This window comes from Pseudophryne corroboree, chromosome 4, assembly GCF_028390025.1.
Source record: "Pseudophryne corroboree isolate aPseCor3 chromosome 4, aPseCor3.hap2, whole genome shotgun sequence".
In the NCBI taxonomy this organism is placed as follows: Eukaryota; Metazoa; Chordata; class Amphibia; order Anura; family Myobatrachidae; genus Pseudophryne; species Pseudophryne corroboree.
In genome coordinates this window covers 123,699,924-123,723,776 of record NC_086447.1, presented here as the reverse complement: position 1 = coordinate 123,723,776, position 23,853 = coordinate 123,699,924, and the positions used below count along the sequence as shown (strand labels likewise).

The following is a 23,853-nucleotide window of genomic DNA, read 5'->3' as shown; positions in this document are numbered from 1 at the left end:
GTCCGTCTCCTCTGGGCACAGTTTCTCTAACTGAGGTCTGGAGGAGGGGCATAGAGGGAGGAGCCAGTGCACACCCATTCTAAAGTCTTTAGAGTGCCCATGTCTCCTGCGGAGCCCGTCTATACCCTATGGTCCTTACGGAGTCCCCAGCATCCTCTACGGACTAGGAGAAAAAGATTTACCGGTAGGTTTAAAATCTTATTTTTGGTAACAAAAGAATTGATGTAAAGTCTCAGATTAAGCATAGCAATACATGGTTGGGGTCACTTGTATCGGACCTGTCTTTGCCTTTTTTACCCAAGTTTGCATACTTTTTCCTCAATTCTGTTACTTTTTCCTACATTTTACATCTTTGTTTGTTTATAGTGTATTGCATTCAGACCTGTACGAAAACCCGATGTGCAAGCTCGCACGAGTGCCCCCAAACCGAAGCATCGTTGACATGGTACAGCCATTTGGCTGCGGCACAGGGCAGTGTTTTTCAAAACTGGCATGTCACCCATGTTTTTTGTAGGCTTGGCTGTCGCCTGGCCAGGGTCTATGTCTTATGAGGCTTACGCATATAGCTGATGGTCACGCAGCACTCGGATCTGCAATGCTGTGAGGAGGTGTCTCTTGTCCTCAGACCCCTCCTGCAGAATTAGTAGATTTTCTAGAAGTGTTCTTCTCTGAATCAAGCCCTAGGTGCTTAGTATTAGTGTTTTTTTGGTGTGGCTAAATCTCAAAGCTAAAGAAATGTTGCTCCAAGTGTTTTATCCATGTAATATTGTTCTGGCGCATGTTAGTTCAAAGGCAACACAAAAAGGTTATTATGACACAGTTAGTGAACAGGGTTACTTATGCTTGCCTATGTAACCACACTACTCTTGACAGACTCTAAAGGACTTCATCTATAAAAGTCGCTATTCCTGGGTGAAGTAAGTTCATTCAGTACTTAACCAGGACTTAACAGGGGGACAAGGAGCAGTATGCACACTAGGCTGAAGTGGGAACAAGGAGCTGGAAACTGACGAGCAGGTTCTTGCAGGGTTTCCACTGGCTCAGAGTAGCAGAGCTAGTTTCTAGATACAGAGTAAAAAGCTGTAACCGGCAGGGAGGCTAAGCCCTTAACCAATTATGCAAGTGCATGTGCTGTGCATGTACACATTTACCATTGTCCCTAGTGCACAGAGGGGAGTGGTCACTCTGCTGTGCCTGAGACCACATGGACCGGTAACCACACCCCAGGTGCTGGCAAGTCAGGAGGAGGGAGGGATGGTGACCTCCAAGAATTTACTACCAGGTTGCTGCTGGAGGACCTTATCTCTTTCTCTGGCCGAGTTAGAGCTGTAGAGACAGGCAGACAAAATCTGCAGGCAGCAGTCTCCTGGCCACCAAGTGTGATCTCTTTGGAGCTCCAAGAAGACCATTATCTGACTGTGCTGGCCGTCTCTCCCTGTATCTCTTCATACCATTCTGATGCAGGAGACTGCCAGTGAGGACATTCCGTTACCCTGGAAGGAGGACTGAGGAAACCAGCAGCTAACGAAGGGTTTCAGGTTGCCCACCCTAGACCAACAGGGAAGTGGTAATCTTATCTTAAATACATTTACATATGTTAGAAACATTGTATGACATATCTACTCTTTGCCTAGTAGTGCTCAGCACTAGACTTTACATACCAAGGCTGCTTTACAGCCAAAAATATTATAATACAGTTTTATTTAATATTTATACAGTAATACACTAGACCCAGTTCCAGTGCTGACAGCTCCCACTCCTGCAGCCTGAGAAATGTTGCAGACCATGGACTCATTCCCGGCTACAGTGGCTCTTTAACCCCTGCATCACGGGAGCTAGTCTTGGACTTGTGATGCATCCAAGTGATTAAATTACATTTGTACATGTCCTGCCAACTCGTTGACTTTGGGGCTGTGACACACAAGTTCAGTACATGGCTCCAGGCATCTGTACCATATATGAAGAGGGCCCCAAGTGCTAATTCTCATTTGAAATTGTTGGCTTATGCCACAGAATGAGGGCTATCCCCTTCAGTGCCATGGCTGCCATGTCAGTCTCCGGCCACATGCTCATTTTTCTTAACGGTTTCTGTTATAAAGCCGTATATTCTGTTGTACTTTACAATTGGAAACAACAATGATAAAACAAAACTGGGTAATAACAGTCAGCCATAGAGGTAGGAAGGCCCGAGCAAGGTTACAATCTGTAGGGAAATAGCACTTATCCTTGTGTATCGATCCCTATCTATTGCATAATGGTCCAACCAGATTGCCTAGAACCCATTCCTCTGGCTAGGTGTGTAAGCTAGATAAGTCTGTTCTTCACAAGCTGCAAAAAAGAAATCCCATCGACCACCATTCGTGATTAAACCGGTGGTGAATGGGTCAAAAGGCTAAAATGGCAAAGTAGAGCACACTGGCTCATTTGGTTTTACTTTTAGACTTCTCACCTGTGTTTGTGTGTCTCCTTTTGAAACTATAGGTATATGTATTTCTTCCCTCATTTCCTTATGATAGAGAAGCTTTATACATAATGTGCATGTACATTACATAGAGGAGTATTACATTTACTCAGGACTGTGTGGGAAACGTAATATTCATAGGTATCAACAATCATAAATGAGAATGAAATTGTAAATAGAATTGAAATATCATCTGCTGGAGAATTACATTTCACATGCACACCTGATGTCTGGCACTCTACTTATAGTACATCTGTCATCTGCTCCTGGTGGCAGCCATTTTATTGGCTGAGCCAACAGTGCAACTTACAAGGTCCCTAGAAACCAGTGACGTCACTGAGGAATGAGGCATGTTTTTATTTATAGTGAATTGACTGGATTTGTATTGACCAAATTCTCAAAATGTACGCCTCCAATGTTTGCTGTCACTGGTTACAATTTAAGAAACCACATGACAAATGTATTTAACTAGTGTATGTAACATTTCAAATATCTCTAATACTGTCATATTTCTGGAATGTTTTCTTATATAAGGTATTTGTAAATGGTTCAGGATGTTCTTACATGTATTTGACAATAACTTACTATCTTCCGTTTAACCTTCTATAGATCTTCTGTCCAGAACAAGCAGTTGCAGGCCAGTCACTTCTCCAAACTCAACACCTATCCCCATTCAGATGGAGAGTGGTCGGCTAGGCATAGGTGTGTATCTATGGCACTTATGTCATGCGACCAGTGATTTATCTCTAAACATTATAATGTTGTTAAATACAGTGCTAAAATTCTCACTCATCTGTGACTTTCACTTTACAGCGGCTTCTACGAAATTATATCTTTTACCTCACAATAATTTACAAGGTGGCTTCTTGTACAGTATATCACACAAGTCCTGTAGCACCAAGCTGACATTTTGCTGTTAAACAGAGTAAACCTGAAACATATTGTTCAAAAGCAGCTCAAATCTTGGCGGGGTATTTATCAAAGCTTGTAGAGAGTTAAAATTGTGAGAGAGAAGTACCAACCAATCAGCTCCTGTCATTTTTCAAACACAGGGGCAGATGTAGTAAGCCTGGAGAAGTGATAAAGCAGTCATAAGTTGAAGGTGATAAAGCAACAGCCAATCAGCTCATAACTGTCAATGTACATATTGGAGCTGATTGGCTGGTGCGTTATCACCTTGCACTTATCACTGCTTTATCACTTCTCCAGAATTAATACATCTGCCCCACAGCCTAATGTTTGAAACCCTCCCCCCAAAAAAAACAACAACAACAACAACAACAACTATTTGTATAGGTGACAAAGCCAGTTAATAAGTATGTCTTTTCCTCCTAAGGTTTACCCACTGTATATTACTAGTATATTACATACTAACTGCATCCTCATACGGGAGAGCTGACGATGCAATGCAGATGAAGAGCAAAGCAAATTAATTATAGAATTATACAATTCTAATAAAATATAAACATACACAGGAGAAGAACATGATGATAAAATCCTTAAATCTAGCAATCATAGAAAAGGGACAAAGTAAATATAAGTAGATCTGATTGGGGGAGTGGGGGTTCTATGAGGGAGATCCAATTAATTGGCATTGTCGAGGTTTGCTGGCATTACAATCTTTCCTTGCAGAATACGTGCGATGTTGGCACTGCCGTCACCGGCCGATATACAGCAATGCTTGGCAGCACATGGAATTGAATCAGCCCTCGCACCTTTTTGGAGTGTGAGGGAAACTTGCGATGCCAGTGGACGTTATATGCCGTTTTGGAACAGCACATCACATTGTCGCCTATCAATTTACTCCCCACCAGGGGAGTCGTGTAAGAAACCTCTTGCTAAGATCACCGCTATGTGTTGTGCTAGTATTGACCCTTTCAGTGCCAAGAAAGTAGAACTCAGAAGGATCAGTATTTTGATACAAGGTTATATGTGGATGTAGTCATCATTCCAATGGTCACAATAATGGTGGCAGGGTCACGAGAGGTGAAAATGCCGGTAACTTCAAATTGTAGGTTTGAGGGTTAGCGTTAGGCTGTGGAAGGGAGTGCTTTTTTTTTTTATGAGTGAAGAACATGAATTTAACCCTATCCCAAATGATTTTAGTAAAAAAAATAAAAAAAAATAAAATAAAATATATATATATTTTAAATAATATCCCCAAACATCGAAACATCGATAGGGAACATAGCGACCATCGGAACATCGCGACCATTGCGGCTTTCATTTTGAAAGCCGGGACAGCCTCCAGGTATACAGGGGGGGAGTTTGGGGGTGGCTTGGGAGGGTTAATTTACACTCCCCAGCGGCTGCCATTGTCTGCAGCCACTGGAGGGGAGGCTCCTGCCATGCTCAACGATCAGCAGTGATCGGCAGCACGGCAGACACAGGGGGAGAGTACAGGGAGGCAGAGGGACCTTCCAGTCCCTCTGACAGCAGCAGCGGAGGGAAGTTCTGCTGCTAACACTCTGTCTGACTGGTCGCATCCTGTGTGACCAGGTCAGATAGAGTACTTGCAGGCATGAGCGCATCTGATGTGACCATGCCAGCAAGTGGTTAAAGGGGACAGTTAGGGTTATTCTGGGTGGGGGTGGGGAGTGCTGGAGGTTGGGGCAATGGTTAGGGTTAGGCTGCGGGAGGGTGGGTTTTGGTTAGCCATAGAATACTTGCCAAAGATTGCCGGCATTTTCACTATCTGGATCCTGTTGCCAGCAGTCTGACATTTGGGATTCTATACCCAACCCGTTGTATGGCCTGTAATGGTTGCCATATTTTGATCCTAGAGAGCTGACATTTACGAGTTTATCTCTCTCCGAGGCTTGATAAATCTGGGGCACAGTGTATTAGAGCATACGTGTTCACATTAGAAGTCAGATCTGCAAGCTATCATGGAGATGCCTTGTTACAGCGTTTTCTTGCTCTTGAATTACAATATAACCATGAGCGTTTTTACTGTGACGCATGACTGGCTTTCCCTGTATGCTGTCAGCATCACGCCTGTGAAATACTGTAACACCTGTCTAGTTATCCCGAGAACATCTGTGTATTCCGCTGTGAGTGTATAGAGCAGAATAAACACACATTGCAGAGAGTACTATACATCCTATAAGATACAGCCATGACTTGTTTTGTCCTCCATTTGGAAGTTAGTGCATTTGTCCTGGTGACGTGCGCCAGAAGCCTGATTCACGCTGCATTCATGGCACATTCCGCTGGATAAATCTCTATAGTAATGGGTCACAACATCTATTAAACCCACTACCCATGGCTCACGTGGCAGATTTACTCTACACTTATACAGAGATAAATATCCCATATCCCCCACATATATCAGTAGCCATGTCCCATTCCACTTACTGAGACAGCAATCACAGGGACTGGAGCACTGGAGCAAAGCTGGACGTCAGTCTGATTAATGACACTCCCACTGAGAGCTGTACGGGCCTGTCAGCAGCCTGCTGTAAAACAGAGACAGTGTCTTACACTTTGGGGGTAATTCCAAGTTGATCGCAGCAGGAAATTTTTTAGCAGTTGGGCAAAACCATGTGCAGTGCAGGGGGGCAGATATAACATTTGCAGAGAGAATTAGATTTGGGTGGGTTATTTTGTTTCTGTGCAGGGTAAATACTGGCTGCTTTATTTTAACACTGCAATTTATATTGCAGATTGAACTCACCACACCCAAATCTATCTCTCTCTGCACATGTTATATCTGCCTCCCCTGCAGTGCACATGGTTTTGCCCAACTGCTAACAAAGTTCCTGCTGCGATCAACTCAGAATTACCCCCTTTGTGAGAAAGATGTTGGATATATAAAAAATTTCCGCAGGTGTGGTAAGAATGCTTTCAAAAATAGAAGTGTTAATAGTTTATTTTTATCAAATAACAAAATGCAAAGTGAATGAACAGAGGAGAAATCTAAATCAAATCAATAATTGGTGTGACGACCCTTTGCCTTCAAAGCAGCATTAATTCTTCTAGGTACACTTGCACAAAGTCAGGAATTTTGTAGGATTATAGTCCGGTGTATGACTAACCAATCATACCAAACAGGTGATAATGATCATCATTTTCGGTATACATATGATATCCCAGCAGATGGGATGCCAGCTGTCACTATACAGACAGCGGCATTCCGGCAGCGAGTCTCACTTCGCTTGCCGCAGGTTCTGTTTTCACTTGGATGGTGGCTGGACCCACCAACCGAGTGGGAATACTGAGCATTTACAGAGATTTTGAACATCGGTATTTCACGGGATGCCGGCATCCCGACAGCTGGTATATTGACTGCATCCGACAGCCGGTATATTGACTGGATCCCTCATTTTCAGATGTAGGTTAAAACACAAGTGAAACAGAAACAGCTGTATAGGAGGCTTAAAACTGGGAGAGGAACAGCCAAACTAAAGATGAGGTTGTGGAAAACCATTTCATGTAACAGGTCATACACCATGGTAAGACTGAGCACAGCAACAGCAAACAGGGTAGGTACACTGCATCAGCATGGTCTCTCCCAGGCAAAGATTTCAAACCAGCCTGGGGTTTCAAGATTTATTTATTAATTAGCAGTTTCTTATAAAGCGCAGCATATTCCATTGCGCTTTACAATTAGAACAACAGGTATAGAACAGAACTGGGCAAAAACAGACCGATATGGAGGTAGGAAGGTCCTGCTCGCAAGCTTACAAGTTAGATACTTGTTTAAGTGAAGAAGTAGTCCGGGAGAGACTAAGCAGAATTAAGATTAATAAATCACCTGGCCCTAATGGACTTCACCCGAGGGTTCTTATGGAGCTTAGGTCACAACTAGCAAGACCCCTATACTTGATTTTCAATAGTTCAATTAGATCAGGCATGGTACTGAAGGATTGGCGTATAGCTGATGTAGTTCCATTATTTAAAAAGGGATCCAAAAATCATCTGGGTAACTACAGACCAGTTAGTTTGACATCTATAGCGGGGAAAATATTGGAAGGAATTCTAAGGGATAGCATACAGGAGTATCTGCAGACCGCTAAGATTATTAGCAAGAACCAGCATGGGTTTGTGAGAGACAGATCATGTCAAACTAACTTAGTTAGCTTCTGTGAGGAAGTGAGCGACAATCTTGACCAGGAAAAAGCAGTGGATGTGGTCTACTTAGATTTTGCAAAAGCCTTCGATACAGTGCCGCACAGGAGACTGATCATCAAATTAAAGGAGCTTGGCCTAGGAAAAACTGTTTGTACATGGATAAGTAACTGGCTGGATAACAGGTTACAGCGAGTAGTGGTCAACGGGAAGTCCTCAAGCTGGACACCAGTAGTCAGCGGAATACCACAAGGGTACGTACTCGGGCCACTACTGTTCAACATATTTATCAATGACCTAGAAATAGGCCTGGAAATCACAGTGTCAATCTTTGCAGATGATACTAAACTGTGTATGGTAATAAATTCGGAAATAGATGTGGAGTCTTTGCAGAATTACTTATCTAAACTTGAAATCTGGGCGTATAAATGGAGAATGAGGTTCAATATAGAAAAATGCAAGGTTATGCATTTCGGGACTAAAAACAAACTTGCATCCTACATATTAAATGAAGAAAGTCTAGGGGTAACAGTATTGGAAAAAGATTTTGGGGTACTCATTGATAATAAGCTTAATAACTGTATACAATGTCAAAGCGCAGTAAAGAAGGCAAGTAAGGTGCTAACGTGCATAAAACGGGGAATTGAGACAAGGGATGAGAGTGTAATCATGCCGCTGTACAAATCATTGGTACGTCCGCACCTGGAATATTGTGTTCAATTTTGGGCTCCACTGTATAAAAAAGATATCGGTGAACTCGAAAGGGTTCAAAGGCGAGCTACTAAATTGATTTAAAGGGCTAGAGGGACTGGATTACGAGGAAAGGCTTACTAGGTTGAATATATATACACTGGAAAAGAGGCGTCTAAGAGGAGACATTATTAATATCTTCAAATATATAAAGGGACATTACAAAGAGTTATCAGAGGAATTATTTATTAAAAGAACTCTGTATAGGACGAGTGGGCACTCACCGAGGCTAGAGGAGAGAAAATTCCGTACGCAACGTAGGAAAGGGTTCTTCACTGTTAGGGCAATAAGGACTTAGAATTCCCTGACAGGGAAGGTGGTAAGGGCGGACTCTGTAAATGCATTTAAAAACAGATTGAATAATTTCTTACTGAAAATGATATCCAAGGTTATAACACTTAAAATAGTGACGTTGATAATCCGGGTGGAACATGATTTATAGTTGTTAACTAGTCAAAAAACATTACTTCAGCAGGTACATTATAATCAGCTCAACTTAATACGGAATACAGGTTGAACACGATGGGCATTTTGCCTCTATTCAACCTCATTTACTATGTTACTATAGGGAAATAGGCATTGATACACAAGGATAGATGCTACCTGTTGCATAATGGTCCACCAGATTGCTAGGTTCTTAATGGGTTGTATGATATGATCACCCAGCAATGTTAGAAGACAAAATATGTGAGGTTATGTGGACTATAAAGAGATGATGTAATTAGATAGGGAAGCATTGAAGGTTATGTGGGTCTGGAATTTAATAGGCTTGTCTGAAGAGGTGAGTTTTCAGGGAACGTTTAAAGGTTTGGAGACTAGAGGTGAGTCTTATTGTGCGTGGGAGGGCATTCCATACAGCAGGGGAAGTCCGGATAAAGTTCTGTAATTTTGAGTGTGAACAAGTAATACATGTGTATGAGAGACACATATCTTGTGCAGAGCGGAGAGGTCTGTTAGGGAGATATTTTGAGATGAGTGAAGAGATGTATGATGGTGCAGTTTGGTTAATAGCCTTGTATGTAAGTAAAAGTATTTTATATTTAATACGGTAGAATACCGGTAACCAGTGGAGGGACTGGCAGAGCGGATCTGCAGACGATGAACGTCTAGCAAGGAATATTAGCCTCACAGCTGCATTTAAAATGGATTGTAGTGGTGAGAGCCTATGTTTGGGAAGACTAGTAAGGAGACTATTACAATAATCAATGCGGGAGATGATGAGTGCATGGATTAGAATTTTTGCAGTGTCTTGTGTAAGATAAGGACGTATTTTGGATATGTTTTTTAGGTGCATGTAACATGATTTAGAGACAGATTGAATGTGTGGAACAAAGGACAGTTCAGAGTCAAGGATGACACCTAGGCAGCGAGCTTGTGGGGTAGGGTGGATAGTCGCATTGTCAACAGTTATGGAGATAGCAGGTTGGTAACTATTCTTGGCTGGTGGGAAAATAATTCTGTTTTGGAAATTGTTGAGTTTGAGGTGGCGAGATGTCATCCAAGATGAAATGGCAGACAGGCATTCAGTGACACGAACCAATACAGATGGTGATACATCTGGGGAGGATAGCTAGATTTGAGTATCATCAGCACACAAATGATACTGAAATCCGAAGGAGCTGATTAGTTTACCAAGAAATGAGGTATAGATTGAGAAAAGCAGAGGACCTAGACTGAGCCTTCCAACTGATAGAGGTAGAGAAGAGGAGGTAGAATCAGAGAAGTGAACACTAAAAGAGCGATTAGATAGGTAGGATGAGAACCAAGTAAGGGCTGTGTCCTGAAGACCTAGGGATTGTAGTGTTTGTATGAGAAGAGAGTGGTCAGCAGTGTTAAAAGCAGCAGAGAGATCTAGAAGAATAAGAAGTGTGTAATAGCCTATCGATCTAGCAGTGACCAGATCATTCACTACTTTGGTCAGTGCCATCTCCGTGGAGTGTTGGGCACGAAAGCCTGACTGAAGTGGGTCCAGTAAGTTGTGGGAGTTGAGAAAGTGTGTAAGGCGAGTGTAGGCAAGTCTCTAAAATAGCTTGGAGAGACATGGGAGCTGAGAAATGGGACGGTAGTTATAGAGTGCTTGGGTCAGAATTGTGTGTTTTCAGAATGGGAGAAATCACTGCATGCTTAAACAGAGAAGGAAAGATACCAGGAGACAGAGAGATTACAGATTTCAGTTAAGGTTGGGATAAGCACAGGAGACAAAGTTTTACTGATTAGTGAGGGTATAGGATCAAGAGGAGAGGTAGTGGAGTAGGAGGATGAAAAGAGTGTTGATACTTCATCTTCACTTGTGGGATCAAATGAAGAGAAAGTTCCAGAGGGTTCAGGTAGGAAATTGAGCAGGTCACTGGCTGAGTTGGAGCATACGATTTCATCTCGGATTTTACCAATCTTTTCCTAGAAGTAGGAAGCAAGTTCTTGTGCACGGATAGTAGCTAGTGGGGGAGGTGATGGAGGGTAAAGAAGTGATTCCGACAGCCATTGACCGACGGTCAAAATCCCGACAAGGTCAAAATAACGACATTTAATATACCGTCAAGGTCATAATACCGATATTTAAAATGTCAACAGGTCAAAAGTCGACATGGGTTTTCCATGCTTTTTTTATTGAAACCGACTTGTTCATACTTTACCATCCCAGTGGACCTGGAGGGGGAATGTAATAGTGTGCCGAGCGTAGCAAGGCACCGTGCCCAAACGCGAGCCGTGCAAGTGGACGTGGTACACTTATACGGTGTCCATGTCAACCTATTTCGACATAAACACACACAAAAAATGAAAAACTTGTGTGGGCTTTTTGACCCGTCGACATTTTAAATGACGGTATTTTGACCTTATCTGTATTTTAAATGTTGGTATTTTGACCTTGTCAGGATTTTGACCATCAGTCAACTGCTGTCGAGATTTTGACCGATGAGATTTTGATTGTAGGTTTTTCATACTGATCCCGATGAAAGACGCATCATGCTTACTTCCCTTCGAAATTAGAAGATGTTCAGCAGTGCCATCAGCTCAGAACTGGCCAGAAGTGGTCTTCATGGAAGAATTATGACCAAAAAGCCATACCTTTGACGTGGAAACAAGGCTGACTGGTCTATTTACTAAGCCTTGGATGGATATAAAGTCACTAGAGATAAAGTACCAGCCAATCAGCTCCTAACTGACATGTTACAGGCTGGGTTTGAAAAATGACAGGTAGGAGCTGATTGGCTGGTACTTTATCTCCATCCAAGGCTTAGTAAATAGACCCCCAAGCGATTTAACTATGCATGAAAACATAGGAACTGGGGTGCAGAAAAATGGCAGCAGGTGCTCTGGACTGATGAATCAAAATGTGAAATATTTGTCTGTAACAGAAGACAGTTTGTTCGCCTAAGGGCTGGAGAGCGGTACAATAAGGAGTGTCTGTGGGCAACAGTGAAGCATGGAGAAGGTTCCTTGCAAGGTTGGGGCTGCATTTCAGCAAATGGAGTTGGGTATTTGGTCAGGATTAATGGTGTCCTCAATGCTGAGAAATAAAGGCAGGTACTTATCCATCATGCAATACCATTAGGGAGGCTCCAAATGTATTGTGCAGCAGGACAATGACCCCAAACAAACAACCAATGTCACTAAGAACTATCTTCGACGTAAAGAAGAACAAGGAGTACTGGAATTTGTGATATGGCCCCCACAGAGCCCTGATGTCAACATCGAGTCTGTCTGGGATTGCTTGAAGAGATGGAAGGATTTAAGCAAGCCTACATCCACAGAAGATCTGTGCTTAGTTCTCCAACAACCTCCCTGCTGAGTTTCTTTAAAAAACTGTGCAAGTGTACTTAGAAGAATTGATGCTATTTTGAATGCAAAGGGTGGTCACACCAAATATTGATGTGATTTACTGTAGATTTCTCTTCTGTTAATTAATACTTCTATTTTCTCTGACGTCCTAAGTGGATGCTGGGGACTCCGTCAGGACCATGGGGATTAGCGGCTCCGCAGGAGACAGGGCACAAAAGTAAAAGCTTTAGGATCAGGTGGTGTGCACTGGCTCCTCCCCCTATGACCCTCCTCCAAGCCTCAGTTAGATTTTTGTGCCCGGCCGAGAAGGGTGCAATCTAGGTGGCTCTCCTAAAGAGCTGCTTAGAGTAAAAGTTTTGTTAGGTTTTTTATTTTCAGTGAGTCCTGCTGGCAACAGGCTCACTGCTACGAGGGACTTAGGGGAGAAGAAGTGAACTCACCTGCGTGCAGGATGGATTGGCTTCTTAGGCTACTGGACACCATTAGCTCCAGAGGGATCGAACACAGGCCCAGCCATGGAGTCCGGTCCCAGAGCCGCGCCGCCGACCCCCTTGCAGATGCCGAAGAGTGAAGAGGTCCAGAAACCGGCGGCAGAAGACTTTTCAGTCTTCATGAGGTAGCGCACAGCACTGCAGCTGTGCGCCATTGTTGTCAGCACACTTCACACCAGCGGTCACTGAGGGTGCAGGGCGCTGGGGGGGGGCGCCCTGGGCAGCAATGAAATACCTATACTGGCTAAAAGATACATCACATATAGCCCCTGGGGCTATATGGATGTATTTAACCCCTGCCAGGTCTCAGAAAAACGGGAGAAGAAGCCCGCCGAAAAGGGGGCGGGGCCTATTCTCCTCAGCACACAGCGCCATTTTCCCTTACAGAAATGCTGGTGGGAAGGCTCCCAGGCTCTCCCCTGCACTGCACTACAGAAACAGGGTTAAAACAGAGAGGGGGGGCACTTATTTGGCGATATGATTATATATATTAAGATGCTATAAGGGAAAAACACTTATATAAAGGTTGTCCCTGTATAATTATAGCGTTTTGGTGTGTGCTGGCAAACTCTCCCTCTGTCTCCCCAAAGGGATAGTGGGGTCCTGTCCTCTATCAGAGCATTCCCTGTGTGTGTGCTGTGTGTCGGTACGTGTGTGTCGACATGTATGAGGACGATGTTGGTGAGGAGGCGGAGCAATTGCCTGTAATGGTGATGTCACTCTCTAGGGAGTCGACACCGGAATGGATGGCTTATTTAGGGAATTACGTGATAATGTCAACACGCTGCAAGGTCGGTTGACGACATGAGACGGCCGGCAAACCAATTAGTACCTGTCCAGGCGTCTCAAACACCGTCAGGGGCTTTAAAACGCCCATTTACCTCAGTCGGTCGACACAGACACGGACACTGACTCCAGTGTCGACGGTGAAGAAACAAACGTATTTTCCATTTGGGCCACACGTTACATGTTAAGGGCAATGAAGGAGGTGTTACATATTTCTGATACTACAAGTACCACAAAAGAGGGTATTATGTGGGGTGTGAAAAAACTACCTGTAGTTTTTCCTGAATCAGATAAATTAAATGAAGTGTGTGATGATGCGTGGGTTTTCCCCGATAGAAAATTATTGGCGTTATACCCTTTCCCGCCAGAAGTTAGGGCGCGTTGGGAAACACCCCTTAGGGTGGATAAGGCGCTCACACGCTTATCAAAACAAGTGGCGTTACCGTCTCCAGATACGGCCGCCCTCAAGGAGCCAGCTTATAGGAGGCTGGAAAATATCCTAAAAAGTATATACACACATACTGGTGTTATACTGCGACCAGCGATCGCCTCAGCCTGGATGTGCAGCGCTGGGGTGGCTTGGTCGGATTCCCTGACTGAAAATATTGATACCCTTGACAGGGACAGTATTTTATTGACTATAGAGCATTTAAAGGATGCATTTCTATATATGCGAGATGCACAGAGGGATATTTGCACTCTGGCATCAAGAGTAAGTGCGATGTCCATATCTGCCAGAAGATGTTTATGGACACGACAGTGGTCAGGTGATGCAGATTCCAAACGGCACATGGAAGTATTGCCGTATAAAGGGGAGGAGTTATTTGGGGTCGGTCCATTGGACCTGGTGGCCACGGCAACAGCTGGAAAATCCACCTTTTTTACCCCAAGTCACATCTCAGCAGAAAAAGACACCGTCTTTTCAGCCTCAGTCCTTTCGTCCCCATAAGGGCAAGCAGGCAAAAGGCCAGTCATATCTGCCCAGGGATAGAGGAAAGGGAAGAAGACTGCAGCAGGCAGCCCATTCCCAGGAACAGAAGCCCTCCACCGCTTTTGCCAAGTCCTCAGCATGACGCTGGGGCCGTACAAGCGGACTCAGCTGCGGTGGGGGGTTCGTCTCAAGAGTTTCAGCGCGCAGTGGGCTCACTCGCAAGTGGACCCCTGGATCCTACAAGTAGTATCCCAGGGGTACAGATTGGAAGTTCGAGACGTCTCCCCCTCGCAGGTTCCTGAAGTCTGCTTTACCAACGTCTCCCTCCGACAGGGAGGCAGTATTGGAAACAATTCACAAGCTGTATTCCCAGCAGGTGATAATCAAAGTACCCCTCCTACAACAAGGAAAGGGGTATTATTCCACACTATATTGTGGTACTGAAGCCAGACGGCTCGGTGAGACCTATTCTAAATCTGAAATATTTGAACACTTACATACAAAGGTTCAAATCAAGATGGAGTCACTCAGAGCAGTGATAGCGAACCAGGAAGAAGGGGACTATATGGTGTCCCTGGACATCAAGGATGCTTACCTCCATGTCCCAATTTGCCCTTCTCACCAAGGGTACCTCAGGTTCGTGGTACAAAACTGTCACTATCAGTTTCAGACGCTGCCGTTTGGATTGTCCACGGCACCCCGGGTCTTTACCAAGGTAATGGCCGAAATGATGATTCTTCTTCAAAGAAAAGGCGTCTTAATTATCCCTTACTTGGACGATCTCCTGATAAGGGCAAGGTCCAGAGAACAGTTGGAGGTCGGAGTAGCACTATCTCAAGTAGTTCTACGACAGCACGGGTGGATTCTAAATATTCCAAAATCGCAGCTGTCTCCGACGACACGTCTGCTGTTCCTAGGGATGATTCTGGACACAGTCCAGAAAAAGGTGTTTCTCCCGGAGGAGAAAGCCAGGGAGTTATCCGAGCTAGTCAGGAACCTCCTAAAACCAGGAAAAGTGTCAGTGCATCATTGCACAAGGGTCCTGGGAAAAATGGTGGCTTCTTACGAAGCGATTCCATTCGGCAGATTTCACGCAAGAACTTTTCAGTGGGATCTGCTGGAAAAATGGTCCGGATCGCATCTTCAGATGCATCAGCGGATAACCCTGTCTCCAAGGACAAGGGTGTCTCTTCTGTGGTGGCTGCAGAGTGCTCATCTACTAAAGGGCCACAGATTCGGCATTCAGGACTGGGTCCTGGTGACCACTGATGCCAGCCTGAACGGCTGGGGAGCAGTCACACAAGGAAAACATTTCCAGGGAGTGTGATCAAGTCTGGAGACTTCTCTCCACATAAATATACTGGAGCTAAGAGCAATTTACAATGCTCTAAGCTTAGCAAGACCTCTGCTTCAAGGTCAGCCGGTATTGATCCAGTGGGACAACATCACGGCAGTCGCCCACGTAAACAGACTAGGCGGCACAAGAAGCAGGAGGGCAATGGCAGAAACTGCAAGGATTCTTCGCTGGGCGGAAAATCATGTGTTAGCACTGTCAGCAGTGTTCATTCCGAGAGTGGACAACTGGGAAGCAGACTTCCTCAGCACGACCTCCACCCGGGAGAGTGGGGACTTCATCGGGAAGTCTTCCACATGATTGTGAACCGTTGGGAAAGACCAAAGGTGGACATGATGGCGTCCCGCCTGAACAAAAAACTGGACAGGTATTGCGCCAGGTCAAGAGACCCTCAGGCAATAGCTGTGGACGTTCTGGTAACACCGTGGGTGTACCAGTCGGGGTATGTGTTCCCTCCTCTGCTTCTCATACCTAAGGTACTGAGAATTATAAGACGTAGAGGAGTAAGAACTATACTCGTGGCTCCGGATTGGCCAAGAAGGACTTGGTACCCGGAACTTCAAGAGATGCTCACAGAGGACTCATGGCCTCTGCCGCTAAGAAGGGACTTGCTTCAGCAAGTACCATGTCTGTTCCAAGACTTACCGCGGCTGCGTTTGACGGCATGGCGGTTGAACGCCGGATCCTAAGGGAAAAAGGCATTCCGGAAGAGGTCATTCCTACCCTGGTCAAAGCCAGGAAGGAGGTGACCGCACAACATTATCACCACATGTGGCAAAAATATGTTGCGTGGTGTGAGGCCAGGAAGGCCCCACGAAGAAATTTCAACTCGGTCGATTCCTGCATTTCCTGCAAACAGGAGTGTCTATGGGCCTCAAATTGGGGTCCATTAAGGTTCAAATTTCGGCCCTGTCGATTTTCTTCCAGAAAGAATTGGCTTCAGTTCATGAAGTCCAGAAGTTTGTCAAGGGAGTACTGCATATACAACCCCCTTTTGTGCCTCCAGTGGCACTGTGGGATCTCAACGTAGTTCTGGGATTCCTCAAATCACATTGGTTTAAACCGCTCAAATCTGTGGATTTGAAATATTTCACATGGAAAGTGACCATGATGTTGGCCCTGGCCTCGGCCAGGCGAGTGTCAGAATTGGCGGCTTTGTCTCACAAAAGCCCATATCTGATTGTCCATTCGGACAGGGCAGAGCTGCGGACTCGTCCCCAGTTTCTCCATAAGGTGGTGTCAGCGTTTCACCTGAACCAGCTTATTGTGGTACCTGCGGCTACTAGGGACTTGGAGGACTCCAAGTTGCTAGATGTTGTCAGGGCCCTGAAAATATAGGTTTCCAGGACGGCTGGAGTCAGGAAAACTGACTTGCTGTTATCCTGTATGCACCCAACAAACTGGGTGCTCTTGCTTCTAAGCAGACGATTGCTAGTTGGATGTGTAGTACAATTCAGCTTGCACATTCTGTGGCAGGCCTGCCACAGCCAAAATATGTAAATGCCCATTCCACAAGGAAGGTGGGCTCATCTTGGGCGGCTGCCCGAGGGGTCTCGGCTTTACAACTTTGCCGAGCTGCTACTTGGTCAGGGGCACACCCTGGCTGAGGAGGACCTGGAGTTCTCTCACTCGGTGCTGCAGAGTCATCCGCACTCTCCCGCCCGTTTGGGAGCTTTGGTATAATCCCCATGGTCCTGACGGAGTCCCCAGCATCCACTTAGGACGTCAGAGAAAATAAGAATTTACTTACCGATAATTCTATTTCTCGTAGTCCGTAGTGGATGCTGGGCGCCCATCCCAAGTGCGGATTGTCTGCAATACTTGTACATAGTTATTGTTACAAAAATCGGGTTATTATTGTTGTGAGCCATCTTTTCAGAGGCTCCGCTGTTATCATGCTGTTAACTGGGTTCAGATCACAGGTTGTACAGTGTGATTGGTGTGGCTGGTATGAGTCTTACCCGGGATTCAAAATCCTTCCTTATTGTGTACGCTCGTCCGGGCACAGTATCCTAACTGAGGCTTGGAGGAGGGTCATAGGGGGAGGAGCCAGTGCACACCACCTGATCCTAAAGCTTTTACTTTTGTGCCCTGTCTCCTGCGGAGCCGCTAATCCCCATGGTCCTGACGGAGTCCCCAGCATCCACTTAGGACGTCAGAGAAAATAGAAGTATTAATTAACAGAAGAGAAATCTACAGTAAATCACATCAATATTTGGTGTGACCACCCTTTGCATTCAAAATAGCATCAATTCTTCTAAGTACACTTGCACAGTTTTTTAAAGAAACTCAGCAGGGAGGTTGTTGGAGAACTAAGCACAGATCTTCTGTGGATGTAGGCTTGCTTAAATCCTTCCATCTCTTCAAGCAATCCCAGACAGACTCGATGTTGACATCAGGGCTCTGTGGGGGCCATATCACAAATTCCAGTACTCCTTGTTCTTCTTTACGTCGAAGATAGTTCTTAGTGACATTGGTTGTTTGTTTGGGGTCATTGTCCTGCTGCACAATACATTTGGAGCCTCCCTAATGGTATTGCATGATGGATAAGTACCTGCCTTTATTTCTCAGCATTGAGGACACCATTAATCCTGACCAAATACCCAACTCCATTTGCTGAAATGCAGCCCCAACCTTGCAAGGAACCTTCTCCATGCTTCACTGTTGCCCACAGACACTCCTTATTGTACCGCTCTCCAGCCCTTAGGCGAACAAACTGTCTTCTGTTACAGACAAATATTTCACATTTTGATTCATCAGTCCAGAGCACCTGCTGCCATTTTTCTGCACCCCAGTTCCTATGTTTTCATGCATAGTTAAATCGCTTGGGGGTCTATTTACTAAGCCTTGGATGGAGATAAAGTACCAGCCAATCAGCTCCTACCTGTCATTTTTCAAACCCAGCCTGTAACATGTCAGTTAGGAGCTGATTGGCTGGTACTTTATCTCTAGTGACTTTATATCCATCCAAGGCTTAGTAAATAGACCAGTCAGCCTTGTTTCCACGTCAAAGGTATGGCTTTTTGGTCATAATTCTTCCATGAAGACCACTTCTGGCCAGTTCTGAGCTGATGGCACTGCTGAACATCTTCTAATTTCGAAGGGAAGTAAGCATGATGCGTCTTTCATCGGGATCAGTATGAAAAACCTACAATCAAAATCTCATCGGTCAAAATCTCGACAGCAGTTGACTGATGGTCAAAATCCTGACAAGGTCAAAATACCAACATTTAAAATACAGATAAGGTCAAAATACCGTCATTTAAATTGTACAGTGTGATTGGTGTGGCTGGTATGAGTCTTACCCGGGATTCAAAATCCTTCCTTATTGTGTACGCTCGTCCGGGCACAGTATCCTAACTGAGGCTTGGAGGAGGGTCATAGGGGGAGGAGCCAGTGCACACCACCTGATCCTAAAGCTTTTACTTTTGTGCCCTGTCTCCTGCGGAGCCGCTAATCCCCATGGTCCTGACGGAGTCCCCAGCATCCACTACGGACTACGAGAAATAGAATTATCGGTAAGTAAATTCTTATTTTTGAAAGCATTCTCACTTGGCAACATTTTTTCCACACCTGCCTAAAATGTTTGCACAGTACTGTAGGTTAGGCATATGCAACTAGATATGTCATATGTTGTAACAGTTGGCCAAAAAGCCCCTTTTGCAAGCCTGGTCCGATGAGACTCCACTAGTGCTGGGTGTTTTTTTTTCACATCTACGTACCAGAGACGCGCGTTAATCGCTGTGCGATGAGACTGTGACACACCAGGAGGCTGTGCTGATTAATTTAATATGCGACACTTGTATATACAGTATGTAGTAGCCACAGATTTTTCCATGCCAAGTTCCATGCTCCGTATACAGACTCTGTCAGACACAATATACAAGTGTCACATATCAAATGAATCGGCACAGTCTCCTGGTGCGTCCTAGTTTGCATTGCGACTAAGGTGCATTTTCGGCAAAGAGACGCCTGACACAAGCAGAGTTGCACAAGATCTCCTGGCATGCATCTCGCGCTGCATGGCTCACTGAGCCTAGATATATGAGGACACATCTGTATACTGTTTGTGTATATAATGTACTGTATTTTTGTGTGTATTTTATTTCCGTTGCAATTAGTTCTACAGGGAGAGTCATAATATTGGCTTAGGCAGGTTGAATGATTTTGATAAATAGGAAATATATAGCTTCAATTTTAGAGCCACATGGTGTTATTTACTAAGCAAGCAGGCACTTCTGTGTGTTTTAAGTCCAAAATTTAAACGGGCAATGCTTGTAGTCCAAAACTACCTGTATTTTGTTAATAAAAGCATTGCCCTTTTAAATGTAAACACGCCAAGATGCTGTGGAGTTTGCAAGACGCCACATAGAAAATTAACCTTATGGTTTCGGAGCGTGTGACCATATTGCAGAAATAGTGTTTTACAAAGATGCAGTAAGCGTTTGAAAAACAGAGAGGAAGAAGATATGGTGGCAGAATTGATAGAGCTCAGATTTATGTTCTTACATTTTGGTTTCTCAGTCCCCCAGGTTCCCGTCCTGCTACACCGAAAAGTGACTCTGAGTTGGTCAGCAAACCAATGGAGAGAGGAATGGCCCCCAGTGAGCTCCCAATGCACTGGGCCTGGGGAGAACTACCTCAGGCTACCAAGGTACGTCACAGTTATGGACCTGTATCCTTTGTGTGACACAAGCGGCTCACACAATAGACAAAATGTCTTCCCTTGCTGAATGACATAAACACTCTGCGTTACAGGCAGACAGGCTATTCACGTCAACGTTGAAAGAGTTGAAGATGTGAAATGAAAAAAGTGGGCATATAAATAGATAAATGCATTTAAACATTATCTAAGGTACACCTCAATCTGAAATAATCTATATATACAGTCTAAATAATGTATCAATTAACTGTCAATATAATGGTTAATTCACATATCTCATAAGTAGTTTTAGGAATTCTAAAGCCAGAACTTACCTTTCGTACTATATTAATCAGATAAATATGATGTCCCAAATAGAATATTCTACGACTTGTGTACACCAGCATGATTTTGGCGATAGAGCAGGTAGATTTAAAGCAGCAGTTACTTAAAAGTCAAATCCAACCTGGTTTAAAACCAATTGCCGCTTTAAATTTTGCTGCTATGTCACTGAAATTGTGCGTAGAAGTGTTTTATACTGTAAATGTGACAAAGTGAAATAACAGCAGGCTGTTGGTATTCTGCTTGAGTATATTCCAAGGGGACTGTCAAGTTCTTTGTTACATGTGTTATCCATTCACAAGGGATACTTTAAATCTGTGTACTCAAGGTGCTATTTGCAGTGAAACCCACACCCATGTGGGCGATACATCTTATCACTGTGCCTAATGGTTGTGTAATTGCTCCTCTGGTCTGTGAGTGACACTGGCAGGAAGTGGGTATGGTCTGTGAGTGAGACTGGCAGGAAGTGGGTCTGGTCTGTGAGTGACACCGGCAGGAAGAGGGTCTGGTCTGTGAGTGACACTGGCAGGAAGAAGGTCTGGTCTGTGAGTGACACTGGCAGTAAATGGGTCTGGTCTGTGAGTGACACTGGCAGGAAGTTGGTCTGGTCTGTGAGTGACACTGGCAGCAGCAGATCTGGTCTGTGAGTGACACTGGCAGTAAATGGGTCTGGTCTGTGAGTGAAACTGGCAGGAGCGGGTCTGGTCTGTGGGTGACACTGGCAGGAAGTGGGTCTGGTCTGTGAGTGACACTGGCAGTAAATGGATCTGGCCTGTGAGTGACACTGGCAGTAAATGGGTCTGGTCTGTGAGTGAAACTGGCAGGAGCGGGTCTGGTCTGTGGGTGACACTGGCAGGAAGTTGGTCTGGTCTGTGAGTGACACTGGCAGTAAATGGGTCTGGTCTGTGAGTGACACTGGCAGTAAATGGGTCTGGTCTGTGAGTGACACTGGCAGGAAGTGGGTATGGTCTGTGAGTGACACTGGCAGGAAGTGGGTCTGGTCTGTGAGTGACACCGCCAGGAAGAGGGTCTGGTCTGTGAGTGACACTGGCAGGAAGAAGGTCTGGTCTGTGAGTGACACTGGCAGTAAATGGGTCTGGTCTGTGAGTGACACTGGCAGGAAGTTGGTCTGGTCTGTGAGTGACACTGGCAGCAGCAGGTCTGGTCTGTGAGTGACACTGGCAGTAAATGGGTCTGGTCTGTGAGTGAAACTGGCAGTAAATGGGTCTGGTCTGTGAGTGAAACTGGCAGGAGCGGGTCTGGTCTGTGAGTGACACTGGCAGGAAGTGGGTCTGGTCTGTGAGTGACACTGGCAGGAGTGGGTCTGGTCTGTGAGTGACACTGGCAGTAAATGGGTCTGGTCTGTGAGTGACACTGGCAGGAAGTTGGTCTGGTCTGTGACTGACACTGGCAGTAAATGGGTCTGGTCTGTGAGTGACACTGGCAGGAAGTGGGTCTGGTCTGTTAGTGACACTGGCAGGAAGTGGGTCTGGTCTGTTAGTGACACTGGCAGGAAGTGGGTCTGGTCTGTTAGTGACACTGGCAGGAAGTGGGTCTGGTCTGTTAGTGACACTGGCAGGCAGTGGGTCTGGTCTGTGAGTGACACGGGGAGGAAGTGGGTCTGGTCTGTGAGTGATACCAGCAGGAAGTGGGATGTGTTTATTTTCGTGTAGTTATTTAATTTCTGCTTTGCACCCTGGATATAAAACAGTCCTGAAATGTTGATGTTTTATTCCCAGTCTTCCCCACATAAAGTGAAGGACACCAGTGTTGTGAACATAAATCCTTCAGAGACCACACATTTCAGGATCATACCAAGTCCCTCCGACGAAGGACAAGCCCCTTCATCAGAACCAGCAGGGGAACAGCCCACCCCATTAATTGTAGAGGAAATTGGCCCTGAATATGATCCGCATAGTACGTGCGAAGCCGATGATGAATGTCAGGGAGTTTCTGCCCCGAGTCTCCATCCTTACGAAGAGCCTGTACCACCCTCTGCCAGTATAAGTCTGCCATCGAGCAAGACGGACTCCCCTTCCAAGAAAAAAGGTAATAAGGCCAATGTGGCAGAGAACACACTGTAACTATAGAACTCTCTTACTCTGGTGCAAACTCCCCCCAGAAAGTGAAGCTGATAGATGTAAGCATGACTCATTAACACATTACTGTCTCATATCAGTTCTAGAATGTCAGCTCATGCTGAATGAGAGCAGTGATGACTTCTCAGAGTGGACAGTACAGTGCTGAATACACTGAGAGAAAAGGAAATTGTATGTTAATGAAAATAAGTAAGCATACAGGACTAAAGGTCAGGCACTAAGCTGAATTATTCTTTACATACAAGTACTTTGTGGAAACTAACCAAACAGCCAATAAACTACTGTATACTACTCAGTAGTGCCTGATCGGTGATCCAGTACTTATTAAATACTGTAGGTAGCAGCATAATGAAACTATAATAAAACATAAAATCAATATACAGTACATGTTTATAACCGTACTGCTGATTAATAAATATACTGTAGTACAGGGATCATCTGCTCCGATTTCCAGAATAATGGAGCAGTTCAACGGATCTTAATTTAGATTCAGATGAACCTATAAAGTAAATTATAGAAATGATTGTTTATGATTGACATCTGCAACTGGAGAATATGTTTTAATCGGCTGCAAAGTCTATATAAATGTATATTGATTTATTTTTAATAGTTTAATTATGCTGCTACTGATTTAATAAATACTGCGTTATTTATCAGACACCTCTTGGAGTAGTATAGTCTATTGGCTGCAGCACGCGCTGTTGCTTGGTTAGGATCAATTTAGAATTATATATATACATTGCAGACAGCGGCGGCACTCGGAGACTTCAATTAAAGTGCATAAAGTGTTTATTCTCAAACATCTACGTTTCGGGGTACGCAGCCCCTTCGTCAGGATAACCAGCATAAATCAAATAAAGTGTTTAAATACCTTCACCCACGAGGACGCCCCGCTCAGCCTCCCTCCGCGTCGCCCGGGTTCCGGATCTGTCTCACAGGAAGTGACGACATCCCGGCCCGACCAGCCAGCGCGTAGGAGCTGTAAACAGAGTAACCATGGTTACCGTGTGAACAAAACATTACACCGCATAACTTGTTTGCTTATATCGTAACATACATACACATAAATCATACTTATAACCCAACTAATTAAAATCATTAAAATCTTTTACACCAGTTATTCCGCCATTAGCCAATACCAGGGTGC

General features: G+C 44.7%; 1 protein-coding gene across 7 annotated transcripts in view; it reads left to right on the top strand.

Moving 5' to 3' along the window:
• Window positions 1-23,853, top strand: part of LPIN1 (lipin 1) — a 374,679-nt gene that overhangs the window by 256,068 nt on the left and 94,758 nt on the right. For 6 of the 7 annotated variants that reach the window (XM_063915391.1, XM_063915394.1, XM_063915397.1 and 3 more), the window contains 3 exons: window positions 3,071-3,163; window positions 20,148-20,277; window positions 22,347-22,656. In XM_063915391.1, coding sequence (XP_063771461.1) covers window positions 3,071-3,163; window positions 20,148-20,277; window positions 22,347-22,656 — 533 coding nt within the window. The remainder of the gene's footprint in view (window positions 1-3,070; window positions 3,164-20,147; window positions 20,278-22,346; window positions 22,657-23,853) is intronic. The other variant, XM_063915392.1, reaches the window with a different exon arrangement.